This window comes from Truncatella angustata (genome assembly GCF_020726525.1).
Source record: "Truncatella angustata strain MPI-SDFR-AT-0073 chromosome Unknown BKA67scaffold_3, whole genome shotgun sequence".
Classification (NCBI taxonomy): domain Eukaryota; kingdom Fungi; phylum Ascomycota; class Sordariomycetes; order Amphisphaeriales; family Sporocadaceae; genus Truncatella; species Truncatella angustata.
This window is the reverse complement of record NW_025763383.1, coordinates 2962224-2977900: the sequence shown is the minus strand read 5'-3', so window position 1 is coordinate 2977900 and position 15677 is coordinate 2962224. Positions and strand designations below refer to the sequence as shown.

General features: G+C 46.4%; 3 protein-coding genes across 3 annotated transcripts; all 3 read right to left on the bottom strand.

Annotated features, from left to right (window-relative positions):
• Positions 1-171: 171 nt before the first annotated feature.
• On the bottom strand, positions 172-3750 carry BKA67DRAFT_603507 (uncharacterized protein). The gene is made up of 5 exons (XM_046105344.1): positions 3405-3750; positions 2960-3353; positions 2643-2876; positions 2503-2578; positions 172-2435 (listed from the first exon to the last, which is right to left on the bottom strand). Exons 1-5 carry the CDS (start codon positions 3711-3713, stop codon positions 290-292), a joined length of 3159 nt encoding a protein of 1052 aa, XP_045960086.1. The 5' UTR covers positions 3714-3750; the 3' UTR covers positions 172-289.
• Positions 3751-5922: 2172 nt separating this feature from the next.
• BKA67DRAFT_534729 (uncharacterized protein) lies at positions 5923-7869 on the bottom strand (the record flags this gene model as incomplete). The annotated part of the gene is made up of 1 exon (XM_046099907.1): positions 5923-7869. One exon carries the CDS (start codon positions 7867-7869, stop codon positions 5923-5925), a length of 1947 nt encoding a protein of 648 aa, XP_045960085.1.
• A 5874-nt stretch (positions 7870-13743) lies between these two features.
• On the bottom strand, positions 13744-14487 carry BKA67DRAFT_250258 (uncharacterized protein). The gene has a single exon (XM_046095738.1). The coding sequence runs from the start codon at positions 14340-14342 to the stop codon at positions 13896-13898; it is 447 nt and encodes a 148-aa protein (XP_045960084.1). The 5' UTR covers positions 14343-14487; the 3' UTR covers positions 13744-13895.
• Between the last annotated feature and the right edge of the window lie 1190 nt (positions 14488-15677).

The window sequence follows — 15677 nt, the reverse complement described above, 5'->3', positions numbered from 1 at the left end:
TGGTTTGCCCCAAAAAGGGACGGTCCCCACGTTAAATACAATCAATCATATCATATCAAATGTAGCATTAAGGGAGAGCCTTGTGAATGGAAGGGACACTCTAAAATTGACTGCACAACATAAGTTTTCGGCAGACTTCGTTATGATGATGAAAGTTTAAATGGAAATATTGTTCTCTATAAAGGTTTACGACATACGCCTTTAAAAAGCACGGTTTACATTAATAAAGGTTAGCCGCTCCGTTACCAAATCAATCAATTAAAGTATTTCATAGAAAAAAATAAAGAAATCAAAAGCCCCATTGCTTGCACCAGAGTGTCATTAGGTCAGGCGTAACAGCTCTGAGGTCTGTAGCAATCTTGCTGTATGCCTTGGTTCTGTCCATTGCAAACCTCATCTGTGGCATTCCCGCCATGCTTGCCTGTTGAAGACCCTGGTACATGTCGAGCAACTTGATGGCAGGGTTTTCATTCGGGTCCTCTATTGCTCCCTGGCTCTTCTGCAAAGCATTCAACCATACGTCAAAGCTAACAATCTTCTCTAGCCGTTCTCCGTAAAACTCTTTGATAGCGGGCACTAGAGTTTCCCAGGTGGTCACATCTGGGTTGACGCAATGGAAGTAACCGGCAAAATCTTCGATGGGAACACGAGACTCAACACCTGTAATTTCGAGGATAATATGTGCCACATCCTCGATAGGCACCCAGTCAATAGCATTCATATTCGCCAACGTCGCTGGAAGCATCCCAAGATAAAGGGATGACGCAATGAGTGACGGCAGCCACTCCTGTCGATTCCATGCTCCCTTCTCTTGGCGAGGACCAGCGATTTGCCCCACACGAATGATAGCTACTGGTATCCCAGAAGTCGTGGCGGCTTCATCGAGGATCAAGCTAGCGACTTGCTTTGACCGTCCGTAGCCACCCATACTTAGGTTCAGATCGGGGATTCTCTCCTCAGGGACAGCCGACTCCTTGCCCCATCTTTCCAGTGTGCCGATACTCGATATAAATGCAATGGGCACCCGCTTTACTGCTTGAGTACTGAAGTCCACCAGATGGCGAACACCTCGAACATGCGGTTCGAAGGACGCGGTCGACATGTTGAAGTTGACGGGCCACTGGTTGTGGATAACGCGATCTGCTGTAGACAAGATACTGTCGTAGTCTTCGACTGTCAAGCCGAGATATGGCTTTGACATGTCAGCTTGTAGGAATTCACATTTGTCGAAGTCCCTGCTCAAGCCACGTGACCCACAGACCTGTGTCTGCCGCTTGCACCCCTCTTCCGAACGGTTGAGACAGATTATCTTCTTGACGTTACTGTTTTGACATAACGATACCAATATGTATGAACCCAATGCTCCAGTACTTCCAGTAAGGATGATTGTTTGGTCTTGATCATTTGGGGCAGGCTTGGTAAGGTCCGACACTGGAAGATCCTCGGTGTATCTCTCTAGCTGCATTTTCATCTCACTCATCTCTTCGTCCTCGAAGTCTCCCTGAAGTCCTCTATTCTTGCTCAGTTTATACAGGTGCGCTGCAAGACTCCTAAATGTCGGATGAGAGTAAATTTCTCGCGGAACAAGAAGGGAACTCAATTCAGCACCGGAGGCTTTCAACCCAACAGAGATGAGACGACAAGCATTCATCACCTGCAACGAGTCAATGCCAGCACTGAAAAAATCAGTTTCTGGGGCCAGCTTCGGAGTCCCAAATCTGTCTGTAAACAGCTGTTGCAGCGACTCCATCAAACGTTCTTCTGAGGCGATGTCCAACAGAGGGGCGCTATTATGTTGATTCTGTTCCGACTTCCCGTATATCTGATCAATTTCTTCTTGATACGACTGGACTGTGAGCGCTCGCTGAATAGTCCCCTTACTAGCTCGTAAAAAGGGCTTTTCTGGGTTGGAGAGCGTGATGAGATTCTGGTCGATCTGACCATGAGCGACAGTATCTCCGTTTGCCTCCTTAACCAGAGGCCAGACGCTTTCGATCAGGTCTCTCGCCTCTTGTTCAGTCTCGGGGTGCTTGAAAGGCTCGAGAATCATTGCAGGTTCAAATCTGTTGGCACCCACAACCAAGACGCCCTTAATTTGTGGGTGAGAAGTCACGATCGTTTCGAGGCTAACAGGGTTAAGTTTCTCGCCGTTCGAGAACACAATAACATCGTCAGCTCGTCCATAGTATGACCATCGGTCTTCAAGTGTAGGATGCGGACGGTAGAGATCTTTTGTATCCCACTCGTCCAACTCCGGAAATGTGTAAAAGACACCTTGAAGTCCAGGATGTCGGTCCTTGCGCTTGACGAACAGCTGGTAAATATTCTCATCTCCAGGTTGTTTACGCCAATCGAACCCACCCATTTCAGAGGCAAAATGAAAATACTGCCAAAGTTTCGGATCTGGTTGGGAATAGATAGGGTATGGGGCGAATCTGGAATGGTCAGCCAACTACAACTGAAGTGCTTCGCGAGAATTGGTGTAGAAGAACATAGACATACTCTGTTGAAGAAATGAAATTACCAAGCTTAGTTCCATGGTCCACAAGCTTTGACCCTGCTCCATGAGATAAGTTTCCTAGACAATCAGTCAGCGATAGGATCTCTGGAACGGGTAGTATGTGTGGAGAATTGGAGCTTACCACCGCCGAACATAACCATCTTCAGCTTGCTCAAACAGTCGACATGTGATGATTCTTGACTCATTTCTTCCAGAACTGAAGGTGGGAGCATCGTAGATTCGGCTCCAGAATGCTTGATGGATTTAAAGGCCAGATCCGCAGTAAGAGGCCTTGAGGCTATACCAATTGACGCTGGCGTATCGAGAAAAATGTATATTGTAGCCAAGAAGAGGCCAGCCATGTGGAAAAATGGCACTAAGTGAAGCGGTCAAAAAAGCCAAAACAAAAAAAAACAAAAAAAAAACACTATCATTCATGTAGCGATAGGAAATACTTACTAGGTAGAAAAATTCTGCCCGTCTTCTCCATTTCTGCCAGCCACGGGTGCCCACCATGTCTCTTTGGGAGCAGTCGCTGAGCGTCGGCAATAGCAAGTGAGCCTTGTTTGACTACAATCGGCTTAGGGAATCCAGTACTGCCACTCGTATGCAGCACGGCAAGGGGTTCCCATTGTGCCTGCTCAAAATCTCTCTCGTAAGGGATCAGAGGTAATCCAAGGTCGGCGTACCACTCTTGCACCGGCGATACAACATAGCTCTTCATCTTGCGACGTTGTAACCAGAGATCGACATGATCACTAAATTCAGGTGTGTGCGCAATGTACTCGCAGTCTGTATTTTCGAATAGTCGGATCTGACCCTCCAAGGAGTTTCTTGGGGAGATGAAAAGTGACTGCCACAGTCAGTTTTGCCCGTGTTGGATCCTGTGAGGACGGATTGCTACCTTGTAGCCAACTCTAATCGCTGCGAATGCAAAAATGAGATAGCGACAGTCACTAGGTCCGATATACGCAATAGTCGGGAATTTGGTCTGACTGGGTTGGCCGGCTTCTGCAAGGATCTTGTGTGCAGCGAAGGTGATAGCATTTGCTAGTTGCCTATAAGTAACCTTCTCCCAACCGTCTTTGGGATCTGAGCTTCGAGGGGTGGATATCCATTCTGCGTCCGGCTCGTCCGCTGCTTTGTCGTCGATAATCTTGAGAAGGACTCGTCGTCCATACTTAGGCACATCTGTACCAATGACTCGAGCCATATTGATGTAAGGGGTTGCTTTTGTACCGCTTCTCAAGTGCTTTCAAGAGAGTATGAGAACATTACTGTATATTATCTTGGCTTTCTTCAAACTATTTATATATACCGGCTTCTACGGCGTATCAGGAGTCGTACCCCGTACTAGTATTGTCCATTAATGCAGGCCACCCGTAGTACCTGTGATATGAAACCAAAGTACGACGCAGATTCCGGCTTTCGCACGGAGTTCGTCTGCGCGAACGCCGTTCGAACGTTAGTAAATAACCAGCACTAGGTGCCAGACTGGGGTTAGTGCGTGTCTTCTGAGTATCATACAAAGCTAAATGCCTCGAGTTACTACTCCTAATACCTATGCCATCTTTACGTAATAAACCGAGCACTTTCAATCTTTTCATTTAAGGTCTAGTTTTGTATTGTTTACGGGAACTTTTGCGGCCAACCTTCTGAATAACTTGAAAAGGATCGCATATAGAGTTTCTTTTAAATTGAGATATAACAAAGTGTAAATATCAAATTTATGCAGAAAGCTTACCATCTATAAGCTACATATAAAGTATCGACAGGCTTAATTTCAAAACTCGATAACCAGAGGTCCGATTGTGAATATAAAACTTATCCGATGGAATGCCAAGGGGTGACTACTCATTAAAAACCCGTACAGAGTACGGATAGCCACCATAAGCCACCACAGCCACGCCAGAACTATGCTTAATCTCCTTAATACTCGACGTTGATTGGCCTTTAAAAACACACTCCCAGCTTGGCTTGTAAGGCACCCTTGAAGTGACCAGTGGTCACCCCCCGGCATTCCGTGAAATACGTATCGGCACTGTCCAGAAGGTCTCTCCCAGCTCGTATGCAAGATCCAGGACCTTGAATCGTTGCTCGTCATCTTGGGGAGCACCGTAAAAAGCACTCAGACCCATCGAACCGAGGCCAACTGTACTAACTTCAGGGCCGTTCTTCCCAAGCTTTCGAGTGTGTAATTGAGGCAGCATTTTGACTTGAGTGTTAAATGATATTAGATACATGTGCTCTAGGCCTTCTTATCAAAACAACGGATAGTGACGAGCAGCGAAGTAAGACATAGATGTATACGTAAGGTGTCAAGCATCATCGATTCGGACTTGAATTGAGATAGTAAACATTATTTCCGATCATGGACGGATATCACGAAGTTATGGGCGCTTCTCTTCCGTTTGGCTTTGTGCTATCCACTAATTGTCTGTTATGACTCGCGTCTTTGGTTCCAATGAGATTAAGGAGGGACTGTCAGAGGTCACCGCCATGAATGAATCCGCTTTGTGCCGAGGTATGATGTGAGTTCGGTGGGGCAGGCGGAGAGCCGTTAATGTGGGGTAGGTTAGTGAAGTTGAGTTGACTTTCTAGCGCCGATATAGCGCTCTAACCGTAGGTTGTCCTGAGCAATCGTGTTGTTGAACTTTACTTAAATCGTTTCGTTTAGGAATAAACCAAGCGGTAGAACAATGTGCAATTCAGAGGCGCAATTCAGAACGGGATAATATTACAGGCAAGACTTAGCCGCGCGCATTGGTGCATAACAAAAATCCACCGCATTCAATTGCAAGCGATCTTCAGCCTTAGCTTCTTGACATAATATACGCTTAATTAGTCCGCCATAGTTTCTATCCCTGCCAAAATGTGCCCTAAATACACGTTATATACCTGCTCTTATTCTCGCTCTGCATGTTCGTCAATGACGCCCACGAAGGCTGACCAGAATTGTTTGGATGCCCGGGGTGCTTTCATTGCTGTGTACCTCTGAGTCTAAAACAGCTGATCCATGCACACTCTCGTCGCGCAGCTCGTTACGCAGTCATGAAGCGTTCGGAAAGGAACAATACCAGAGCCAACTATTGGAAAGAAAGGGAAGAACTAAGCTTGGTAATATAAAATTCTAAAAGTCAAAAGTACTTGAATAAACACTCGAAAAAAAAAGGCGATATCTTCCTTAGCAGATACCTGGAGACAATAGGATAATCTCATATAATCTCTTCTCCAGAAACTGAAAGTTGCACATCTGGGTCGCTAATAAACCAAGTGAATTGCGACATATCTTCTCTGCCATGGATTCGGTGAGGCCACGCTCAATTTAAGGCAAGTTGAATCAGCAAGGACGGTTGACAATTAGAAAACGTGAAATCGCACTAGGCCACAAGCGCTGCGAACTTTATATCACAGCGTTGTGTTCACTGACCTATGTGCTTGAAATTTGACGGCCATGGGAACATAACTTCCACCTTGGGTACGCCTGAAAAAAAACACATCCCAAAAACTGCCCGTTGAACGTACAAATGCGGAGTATTTACTGTTGTGCCTGTGCTTTCCTGTTCCTGTCGTATATTCACTTCAAGTGAAACATGGCGATGAACATCGCTGGCATCATAGTTGTTAAAACTCAAAAATTTTGGTTGTAAAGACGTGAAGACAAAAGCTGACTCATGCTGTTGAGGCTTGAGATCATCTTCATCCCATACAAACAATGCTGTGCAGGGGTAGGAGTGCCCCTTGGGATCCCAGATCCTTCCCAGCCTGATTGCCTTTCCGTCGCCAATGGCGGCAGCTACCTCCGCCGCCATCAGAATCATGTAATCCTCGCCGATCTGGAAAGGCCTTTTGCCTTTCGAGTCCAACTGTAGGTAGCGTCTTAGCTCTTTTGCAATTGCATTTTCAGAGCGAGCTTGCAATTCGTCACATAGCTGAGTGAGGCACCGATACTCATTCAGTCCTATATCTCCGCGATTGTGGGTTCGCGTTGGGGCTTCTGGACCAAGTCCGGCCGTCTGTATTGCACTGTCAACTTCCCATAAGTGCCCCATAGTTGTGATGCCCGCCTCTGTGAGCTTCACTGTATTGAATCTAGAACCTTGATTAAATGCAAGGGTTCGTCCGATTTGGGTCGGGCAGCTTCTGCTCAGCAAATGACGTTTCAAGAACCCAGAAATCGTTGTGTCAGACGAATATTCTTCGAGTGGGCCGTTGCGCAGGATTTCCCCATTTAGCAGGCAAGTTGTCAGTATAGATAGACTCAGACTATGCTTGTTTTGTAACAACTTCTGCGTGTCTAAGCGGACGGGGTACTCGCAGCAATTGGCAATTATAGGCAGCCGATCACAGGGCTCTTTGACATCTCGCGCTAAGACATCAGCGACAATCGCAGCGGTCAAAGTTTGTGTCTCATCAAGAAGTATGGTGTATCTTCCAGCTCTGCTCAGAATAGAGTTGATTCTTCTTCTTTTGCTTGTGGACAGACCATTACGTCGAAATGCAAGACAAAATCGTGTGATCTGACGAGAAAAATTCGATGACTCGATACACAATTCGCCAGGGATATCGCCGAAGACAACGTATTGTCGTTTCAATGGTTCCCAAGAGCGCAAGTGCGAGATCAATAGTTTCATCGCTTCGCCGCCCTTGTAGTTCTCCTGAAATGTCCAAGCACGCTGCCACCAAAGATCATTCGTTATGTCGTATAGTAGTTTTAAAGCTTGACTTGCTTCTAAGTGACAATTTACTGAAAGCTCGAAAGAAGCTTCTTGTTCGATAAGGCGAATGTACTTTCCAGTGAGGACGCCATGTAACAAACACATTTCGTGTTTTGTGCTTAGGGATCGCCCAAGAAGCGCGACTGGGTGATTACTGAGTCTGTAGACCCAGTCCATGGACTGAATGCCTGCCGTTTTTTGTCTGTAGGACGCATGCCCTTCCTGAGGCTTCTGGGGAATACTGTGTCGATCTATCCAAAGCAGATCCACTTTTTCGTGGCGCATGTATTTGGCGATCCGTTGGAAGATAGAATCTCTAACTGGGGATGGAAAGGCTACTTTCTTGGACCTATTCTCAACGTAGTAGCGACCGCTTGTATTGCCCTCATCATCCGATGGACTCCATGTGTAGGATAACGCAACATAATCTCCATTCTCCAAGGCATTGATCCATCTCCTAAGCAGTATAGGTCCTCCATTATCGCACCGACCGAAGTGGAAACACTCAAGCTTGTTAAGAAAATTTAAGAGGAAATCGGCTCGTTCAACTTTTCGTTTAACTTTTCGTTTTTGAATTTCGAGTAAGAGGGAGATTAGAGACTCGCGTTCTCTTTTGATTATTTGCGTGAGCGAATCCTTTAAGTCGTCCATAATCGATGCGTAGGGAGTGGATAGTTTGAAGAGTTCCGTAAGGGTTCAAAAGCTCTTCGTTATGGTTTCTAGCTTAACAGTACCATATCATCCAACAGCTTGGTATTCATAGTCTGGTAACGCGCTTTCGCGAAGTTAAGGAGATGCGGGGTGTTCACAGCCTGACCGTTTTCGAGGATCTTCAGGAATTGAAATGAATCGGGTTAGGTAATGCTTCTACCGACGTTGCCATTGAATGAGAAACAATGGCACATGTGCGATGAGCCCAAAGTAACCAGCCGGCAAGGTTTTAGCTACAGTATATATTTAGATTTGCTTGTAAACATAACGCAGCCCAATCCGAGAATCTTAATGTGCCTTACTGCCATTTTTGCCCGACCACTGTCGTCAGACCCTAATAGAGTCTAAAAGTCCCGCGTATGCAGCACAATGCAACTTCCGACCACCAGCACCGTGGCAAGTCGAAGCTATATGGTGGTTGTCGCTGCAACTCTGCCGCTAGATTGGACGCCACTGATCGAGTGGATTTGACAAGGACAAGCGCATGGACAAGGCTTTACCACAGGTTTTCGGTGTGAACCTCTTATTTGGAAGCAAAAGTAATGGATGGTTTACCAGCGGATGGATGCTTCAGGAGTACGAAGTTCAGCATAAAAGAGGCTGAAATGGGGACCCCTTGCGACTGAAATGGGGACTCTTGCGGCTGAAACGGCCCACTAAACTGTCAGAAAACTGTCCGTCGTGGGGCTCTTGGTTGGAGGCTCCAGCACCTAGACATATGCCAGAGCCACTGATTCGTCCGACTCCGGCTAATCTGAGCTGCGCTCCTCGCTCGACGGGACAGTATCACAAAGAGACTAATGCGGACAGCTTTGTCGTCAGCCTTCCTCACCATCTGAGACGAAAGTAAGTGAGCACTAATCCATCGAAGCGCGTCTCCATAGTCGCGGCTTGAGGCATCCCTTTGATCAAGTATCGTTATTTGCGCTTAACTTTTTCACGGCAACAGGTTCAAAATTGATATCACTGTTTCGCTAATTAGAATTCTGGTGTCAATATTCATCTTCAAGGTCGGCTATCCAACGTCTAAGCTAAAACTGGTTGTGGGCTCAGCGTCGACCCTGGTCTAAACTATGATCCGGCATCATTAGACAAACACCGAAAGTATGGCAGTATATGCTGCTGACACTACTATTATTTCATAGTTTGAAACCTTCAACAGGACAGCGACAAGAGCAGAGAAGACAACAATGTAAACAGACACCACCCCTAGCTGGAACCCTTTGACAGGCCCAGCTGATAAGACGGCAAGCGGTATGATCAAGAAACAACTTCACAACTACGGAAGTTAGAACACGTCCTGCAACACCTGCGATTAGAACTATGTCTTGATGAGACCAGTGACATTTTTACGACGACAACAATAGCATGAATGGTTCCGTGTTGCTCTGCCTCTTAGACAACTTCCAGTAACGAAAAGCTCGTAGCTGCTTATGCAACTTTGCTTCATTGAAAATTTGGTATCGTGTAGGTGATAGATTCCGATAAGTTCTTTATACTTTTGGAATGTAATGTGATACATGCTTTACGATATGAAGTTCCATTCACGGCATCAGATACTTGTAGTAGATGGTGTTGAACGAATTGATCAAAAAGTAGTCACGGGCATGGTTTAGAAATCCGTTCCAAAAACGGGCAAAGTGTTATTTCTAGTGCGCACCGTTTTTGACAGAAATATATGGGGCCATCATCATACGCTAAGACTAATTTGGCGCTTAATTCAGCATGAGGTCTGCCATTTTCTGATCCCAAAACCTCCAATCTTGGACATCGCCATGCCAAAAACCGTCATCTATATGCAAGATGATAAGACTTTTCTCAGCACATCTATTTCAGGTATCCGTGATGGTATACGTCAGATTCGAACTTCAATCGACTCCTTAGGCATGTGGTCAGAATCACATACCCAGGGCCTTTCGGCGGAAATCGTCCAATCCAATGATGCCTTACATCAAAATATCATAAGCCTGCGAGAATCTTCTGTATCCACAATAGTGCTAGTCATCGCAAGCCTGGATCAATATACAGTGAACTAGAAACTTCATCCGTTTCCAATAGAAATCATAAAGCAGGTGCAAACCAGAAGCTTGACCAAATCATTCAGCTCTTGAATGAGCGAGTTGTTTCTGGACCTGGTATGAGTGGGAGCCGACAGGCGGAAAGTTTCTGCGAGTTTCGGTACGCAAGTGCACATCGACGGCTGAGACACCAGGGTACTTGGTGAGGATCATTGGGCTTCTACAAAGCGACGAAGTTCACCACAGACTTGTCAAGTTATCCAATGGTTAACCACCGAGTGAATGACAGTTTTCGTGAGATGGAAGTTAAATTTATCGGTCTTTGTAAGATCGTGGGATTCGCGATCAAAATTTCACCCACGCTGAGCTCAGCGGCAGGTAGTCCACGTATCAGCCAATGATTTACTTGCATTCCTACTATTGATTCAGAACCCAGTCCAGCTTTCCACATCCTATCTTCGATAAGGATGGTCATTGGTTATCAGGCTTATAAGACAACAATGGATGGTACTCTATTGCGATCTGAAAAATATATTCGACAAGAGACCTACGACCATGTACCATGGTCCAAACGTCTATTTTATCATCGATGGGTCAAAATCTATCAGCCCCATTATTAGAATCGCCTTATCTTGCAGAACGGAACCTGGTTGTCCAAAGCCCCTTATATCTTGCTATAGGCAAGCCTCTGTCTAAATCTACTACTCGAGACCAACAACACGTTATTGCTCAGTTCTCTGGACTGTAGCTCTTCGTCTGCCCTTGAATATGTGATGCTATGTTTAGTATCAAGCAATGCCGGACTGGCAGCTCAAAGAGCAGGTGCTCTCGATGCAGCGGCGCGGACTGTGTTGTTATGCTGCTCAAGCTGATTACCATATCTACAATAATCCAATACAGTTTCTGAGACATTATTCAGTGCGATGTAAGAGCAGGGTCATCCGACATATGTGGTAACGACGCGAAATGTCTAAAGAGCATGCTGTTGATAAGTTCCCCGTCTTCATCGTTACTGACCCAAATTTACAAGGTCGCTGAATTTTGGATTTTCACGACCTCAGGTCATTCGGCTATTGCGAGATCGAGGAGTTTATATTCTTCTAGCTCTATCAGGTGCAATATATCTCTATAAATCCGCGATCTACGGAAGAGACTGGGGCCTTGACGGTGCTAACCACTTAAACGACCTCGGGTTTCACGATACCGATTCACAACCATCTCAAGATTTGCCTAAATGGTCATTTATGCCTTTTTTGGAACTTCTTTGGGATGTTTGCAATGGCTTACTGAAAATGGCGCTGATAATTTAGAAAATGGAAAGAAATGCCAGCATCACATTCATCGCCTATTTCATATTCAGAATATAGGTGATATACTGGGTTTTGAGATCTACAGAGAAACAAAGACGAACATATTATATATGGGCGTACGGCCAAATGCTTTAGGATGACCTGACTGACTAATGTCATTGCAGGTGCTCACCTACCGGATGTAGCCATCTCATTTCTATGCTCAAGTGATCTTCCTCATGGCTCCAAAGGTCCGTTCATGGGACTTTGTTGTTTCCCATACGCCTCGGAAATTATGACATGGTCAGGAGCATGGCAAAACACAACGCGGCTATCCGTTTCCCTAGCCTTTTAAGTCACTGGGAATGATGAATATCTATTGTAATTATACTTGGGATCTTGATAGCTGTTATGGAGTAGAAGAAAGGGACAGATTCATGGTCGAGCTACATAAAGAGCTTGTGGTGGAGTTTCAGGTTCAATGTGGGATGATGGTGACAAACGATCTTACTTCGAGTATTGATTTCTATGTGTCAGACTGGAAAGTGCGAATGGACGAAGTGCTGGAGCTTTTAAACGAAAGCAATCTTAGTGATGCAGAGAGGCGCAATGCTGAAGCGATTGGGGTGATGTGGATGGATGATCGAGAATCGAAGAGCACGTTAAACAACAAGCGGCCAAACTTGGGAGGATTGGTTTCATCAGTTGGAAGAGATCTGATAAATATCTCGGAGGCGCATGACCAACTGCAGCTTCGACGTGAATGATGTAATGATATTCTTCAAGGGAACCTTCTTGAAATGCCTGACCAGTGTGATTCATGATAATCAAGGCGCGGTCCTCTCTACTGTAAGTAAACGTTTTACGTTTCGCCATTCGCACGTTATACGCCTCAAGAATTAAACCCCTATTCCCATAGTAATGCGTAGAGGTGAACCTCTAGCCCATCATCCCAAGGTACTAAGTCCCTTTCCTCTTTGCGCTACACACAGAATACTAGTGGTTTCTCAACAGTATCGTTTGCAGCTAGATCAAGATGCCGATACCGAATTCATGGCTGACGAGTGCGATCGGGACGACGAAGAGGAAGAGGACGACGTGATATCGAACGACATGAATCCTACAACAGGCTCGAAGAGAAGAGAAAAGCTGAGCCTCCCCGGAGCTAAGACTGCCCGCTAAGAATCTCCAAGGTGGGAACTCCTCAGCCTCGCACATACAAGCTCAGGTCATGATATCGCAAGACTGGGGAGTACGTGATACAAACCGAGGAAGGAGGGAGTATCAAATTCGAAGACAACAGCATGGCCAGCTTTATGGCAAAGGCCACACTTCTCTGCGTGGGTCGAGGAGTGACCTTCACAGGAACGAAGGATCTCCAATATTCTTAGTAGTCCTCGAGAGGCGTGGTCTGATTACTCAAGAAGGCTTATGAGCACACGAGAGTCAGCCAATGGCACTAGCTCTATTTAGCAACATGTGCAGATTGGAGCAGCGTGGATGGTGGAAAATTAGTTCTTACGTATTACACCATGTATCTGTTTGCGTGATGGAGGTCAGAATCTCCTTTGGCCAGGATGTACGCAGAGGTTTTAATTATTCCAGGGGTGTACATATAGAGGAGTGAGATTCAGTTGCTGACCTAATTTACGCTTTGTACAACGTTGCATGTAGAAATGGTTCCAAGTTTCACTTGGCAGCCTAAAATTCACAACATGAGTGTTGTATCTTGGTGAGGACAATTCCCAGGCTTCACTAACTATCAGTGAGGCGTTGGGCCATTTGCGCTCCAAGATTATCATCCAAGAATCATAAAGCTGCACTGACTTGGCGATCGTTGATCTATGTGCATTGAGCTCTCAACCACTACTGCTCTAATGGCGAGATGCGAGCCGCCAAGTTGGACTAGTTAATGTGGCAGGATGTGGTTGGCGTTTATAGAGTTCACTCGCTTGCTAAGCAAGGTGTGTGCTAAAGCACTTACTATGCTCGGCTCAGCCACGAAGGACAACCGGCGCTAGGGTCCTGGTGAACCTTTTAGAGAAGGTTGCCGGAGTTATGGTTCTGCTAGAAGGCAATGTGAGACGGATGTTAGGAAATAGGATATAATTGTGGCAGACAAGGAGAAGACACTAGTATGGTCAAGATTATGAAAGTAGTTTCTGTTATCAATATTGATAGTAAATTGGTACTGGTAACTATCTAATTTACGATTCATCTCAGCCCTTTCATAATTACAAAATCTCAAAAAATAAATGAATCGCATGCTGTTGGGGGGTATATCCGCATCATCGCCGTAACCGAAATCACCAGAAGCAACGCCTGCTGTTGTCAAATGCTTTGGTGTGATGCCCATTTAGTAATATCTCCTGGAGTCTGCCAGCCAGGAGCGGCACGCCCGTACCATAAAATCATTACATCGCTCGCTGTAAAACACAGGAAGAGATAGCCAATGATGTCGCTGTGGTCGGATCGTGCCGTGGGTATAGTCCCTTTTAAATCATTTGACCCCGTTGATTGCTCTGAGGCCCCATAACCATTTTGCCCCCTCTGTGCCTTCTGCCCTTCTGCCAAGGTTCCGAAAACTCCAATTGCGCCGTTGCTGATGAGTGAAGATGGAATAATAAAAGTGAAAAGGTTTGATTGTTGACGGTATCACTTATGCGTGCGGGCCCTTAGAGCTGATGCTGCTCAGACGTCGCAGAAAGCCCGACCTGACACTGCCCGAGCTGCTGTTGCTGCGGTGGCTAGCAGCATCACTGTCCTTGCGGTGGGCTGGTGTAGCAGAACTGTCGCTGTAATGGTTGCCAGCGCCGCCTCGGCCAACGTAACCAGTTGGTCGTGCCTCGATGTGGCTCTGCAACTTGAATTGCTCATCAAAAGAAACAGCGTTGCGGTCCTTAGCGGCGTGTGCGTTTCCCGCACCACCGCGGCCCGAGTAGAATCGAGAGCTGCTTGGCGGCAAAGGCTTGGCAATTGTCGGAACTCCGGAAGCTGGTGTGGTGGCGGGGGCGCGGAAGAAGTTACCAGCACCGCCGCGACCAGCACGAGTGTACGATCCCTGAGGAACGGTTGGGTGAGGCTCAGTCACTGTGAAGGAAGACATGCTTCTCGTGTGATGACTGTGAGGTGTGTATGTTCTTGGTGTCTTTAGTTTGAATGTTCTGGTTGGCACTGCCAAACTTTTGTTGTTGTAGTCAAATATGTCTGTGGTTTATGAGATTGGAAATTTACTCGGATCGAGTAGTTGTAGTGCGGGAGGGCTTATTATAAGCATCGTGACAACAAGGGCCACCGCTTTGTTACGATGTGTCATGGTAATACACTGCCACTTGGCTTACTAGAAAGCTCTAAACTGGCATGACTAACAGGCTGGGCAGATGTCCGATGGGTAGAGTTAGTGAAACCTTGCGGGCAGGTACGTAGCTACGTATCTCTTGCAAGAATAGTAACAGATGACGCCAATTAAAATTTGCTTTGCCTCAAAAACATTGTGAACCGGCCAAGTGGAACGTAGGGCATTGGGCGGGAACAGGCGGTTTAGGAGAGCTCCGACAGAAAAATCCGGGGAAGCATGAAAGCTTTGCATGCCGGCTGAGTGTTTTCCGGCATGGAAATGCCTTTTGGGGTTAGCAGATCAGTCAATGACAGCATCTCTAGCTCGAAAACCTTTGTTGCTTCGGACTGAAAATTTGCAATCCTTGGCAAATCCGGACCTCGTAAGGCGCTTTGCAGTTAACGGCAACGTAGTAAAACCTGGGGTAGCGCGTGATGGATCGATGTGGCTACTTTCCCGTCGCTATTATGTAAAAAGGACTATGCCGAACAAATTGCGTTTGGAGCACAGATCATGAGGCCATAACAACATCCAATAGCCAATTTTCAGGGGGTAATATTTATAATGGATTCATCCTTTACACGGTGTGGTGCATCTTGCTGCAGGTACAGGCTCAGCTGCGGTCCAATGGTTGGTGAGCATGACAGTGCTAATTGGCTGTCAAGCAGTTGGGACATGATCTCGCAATGCCCAGTCACAAGTGTCGCAATGGTGTCTGGGCTTCGAAAGCTCATGCTGAAATGGCGGCACGGCATTCCTAGAGGACGCCCCGATCACGTTCTCCTTAGAAGGGCCATATGCTGGTCTGGTGACACGACATGCCAGCCTCTCGAGCTTCTCCGCGGATCTGTTCCTGAAATGTCGACAGGTCCTCTGAACTTGGTTGTACTGTACCACATTTGTGAGATCGACTTTGATCAATCTAACGTGTATGTATAGGCGGGCCGTGACAGCAGTGTCCCAAGCCGGAAAGCGATCTTGATGGTGCCCTCGATCTCTTCTGAGTCGCAACGGCAAAAAAACCTTTTTCTCCGACCCACCCTTTGCTTCGTGTGGCATTGCCAAATGGAGTAAAGCGTCATCTCGCAAGTCGATCTGCCGCGG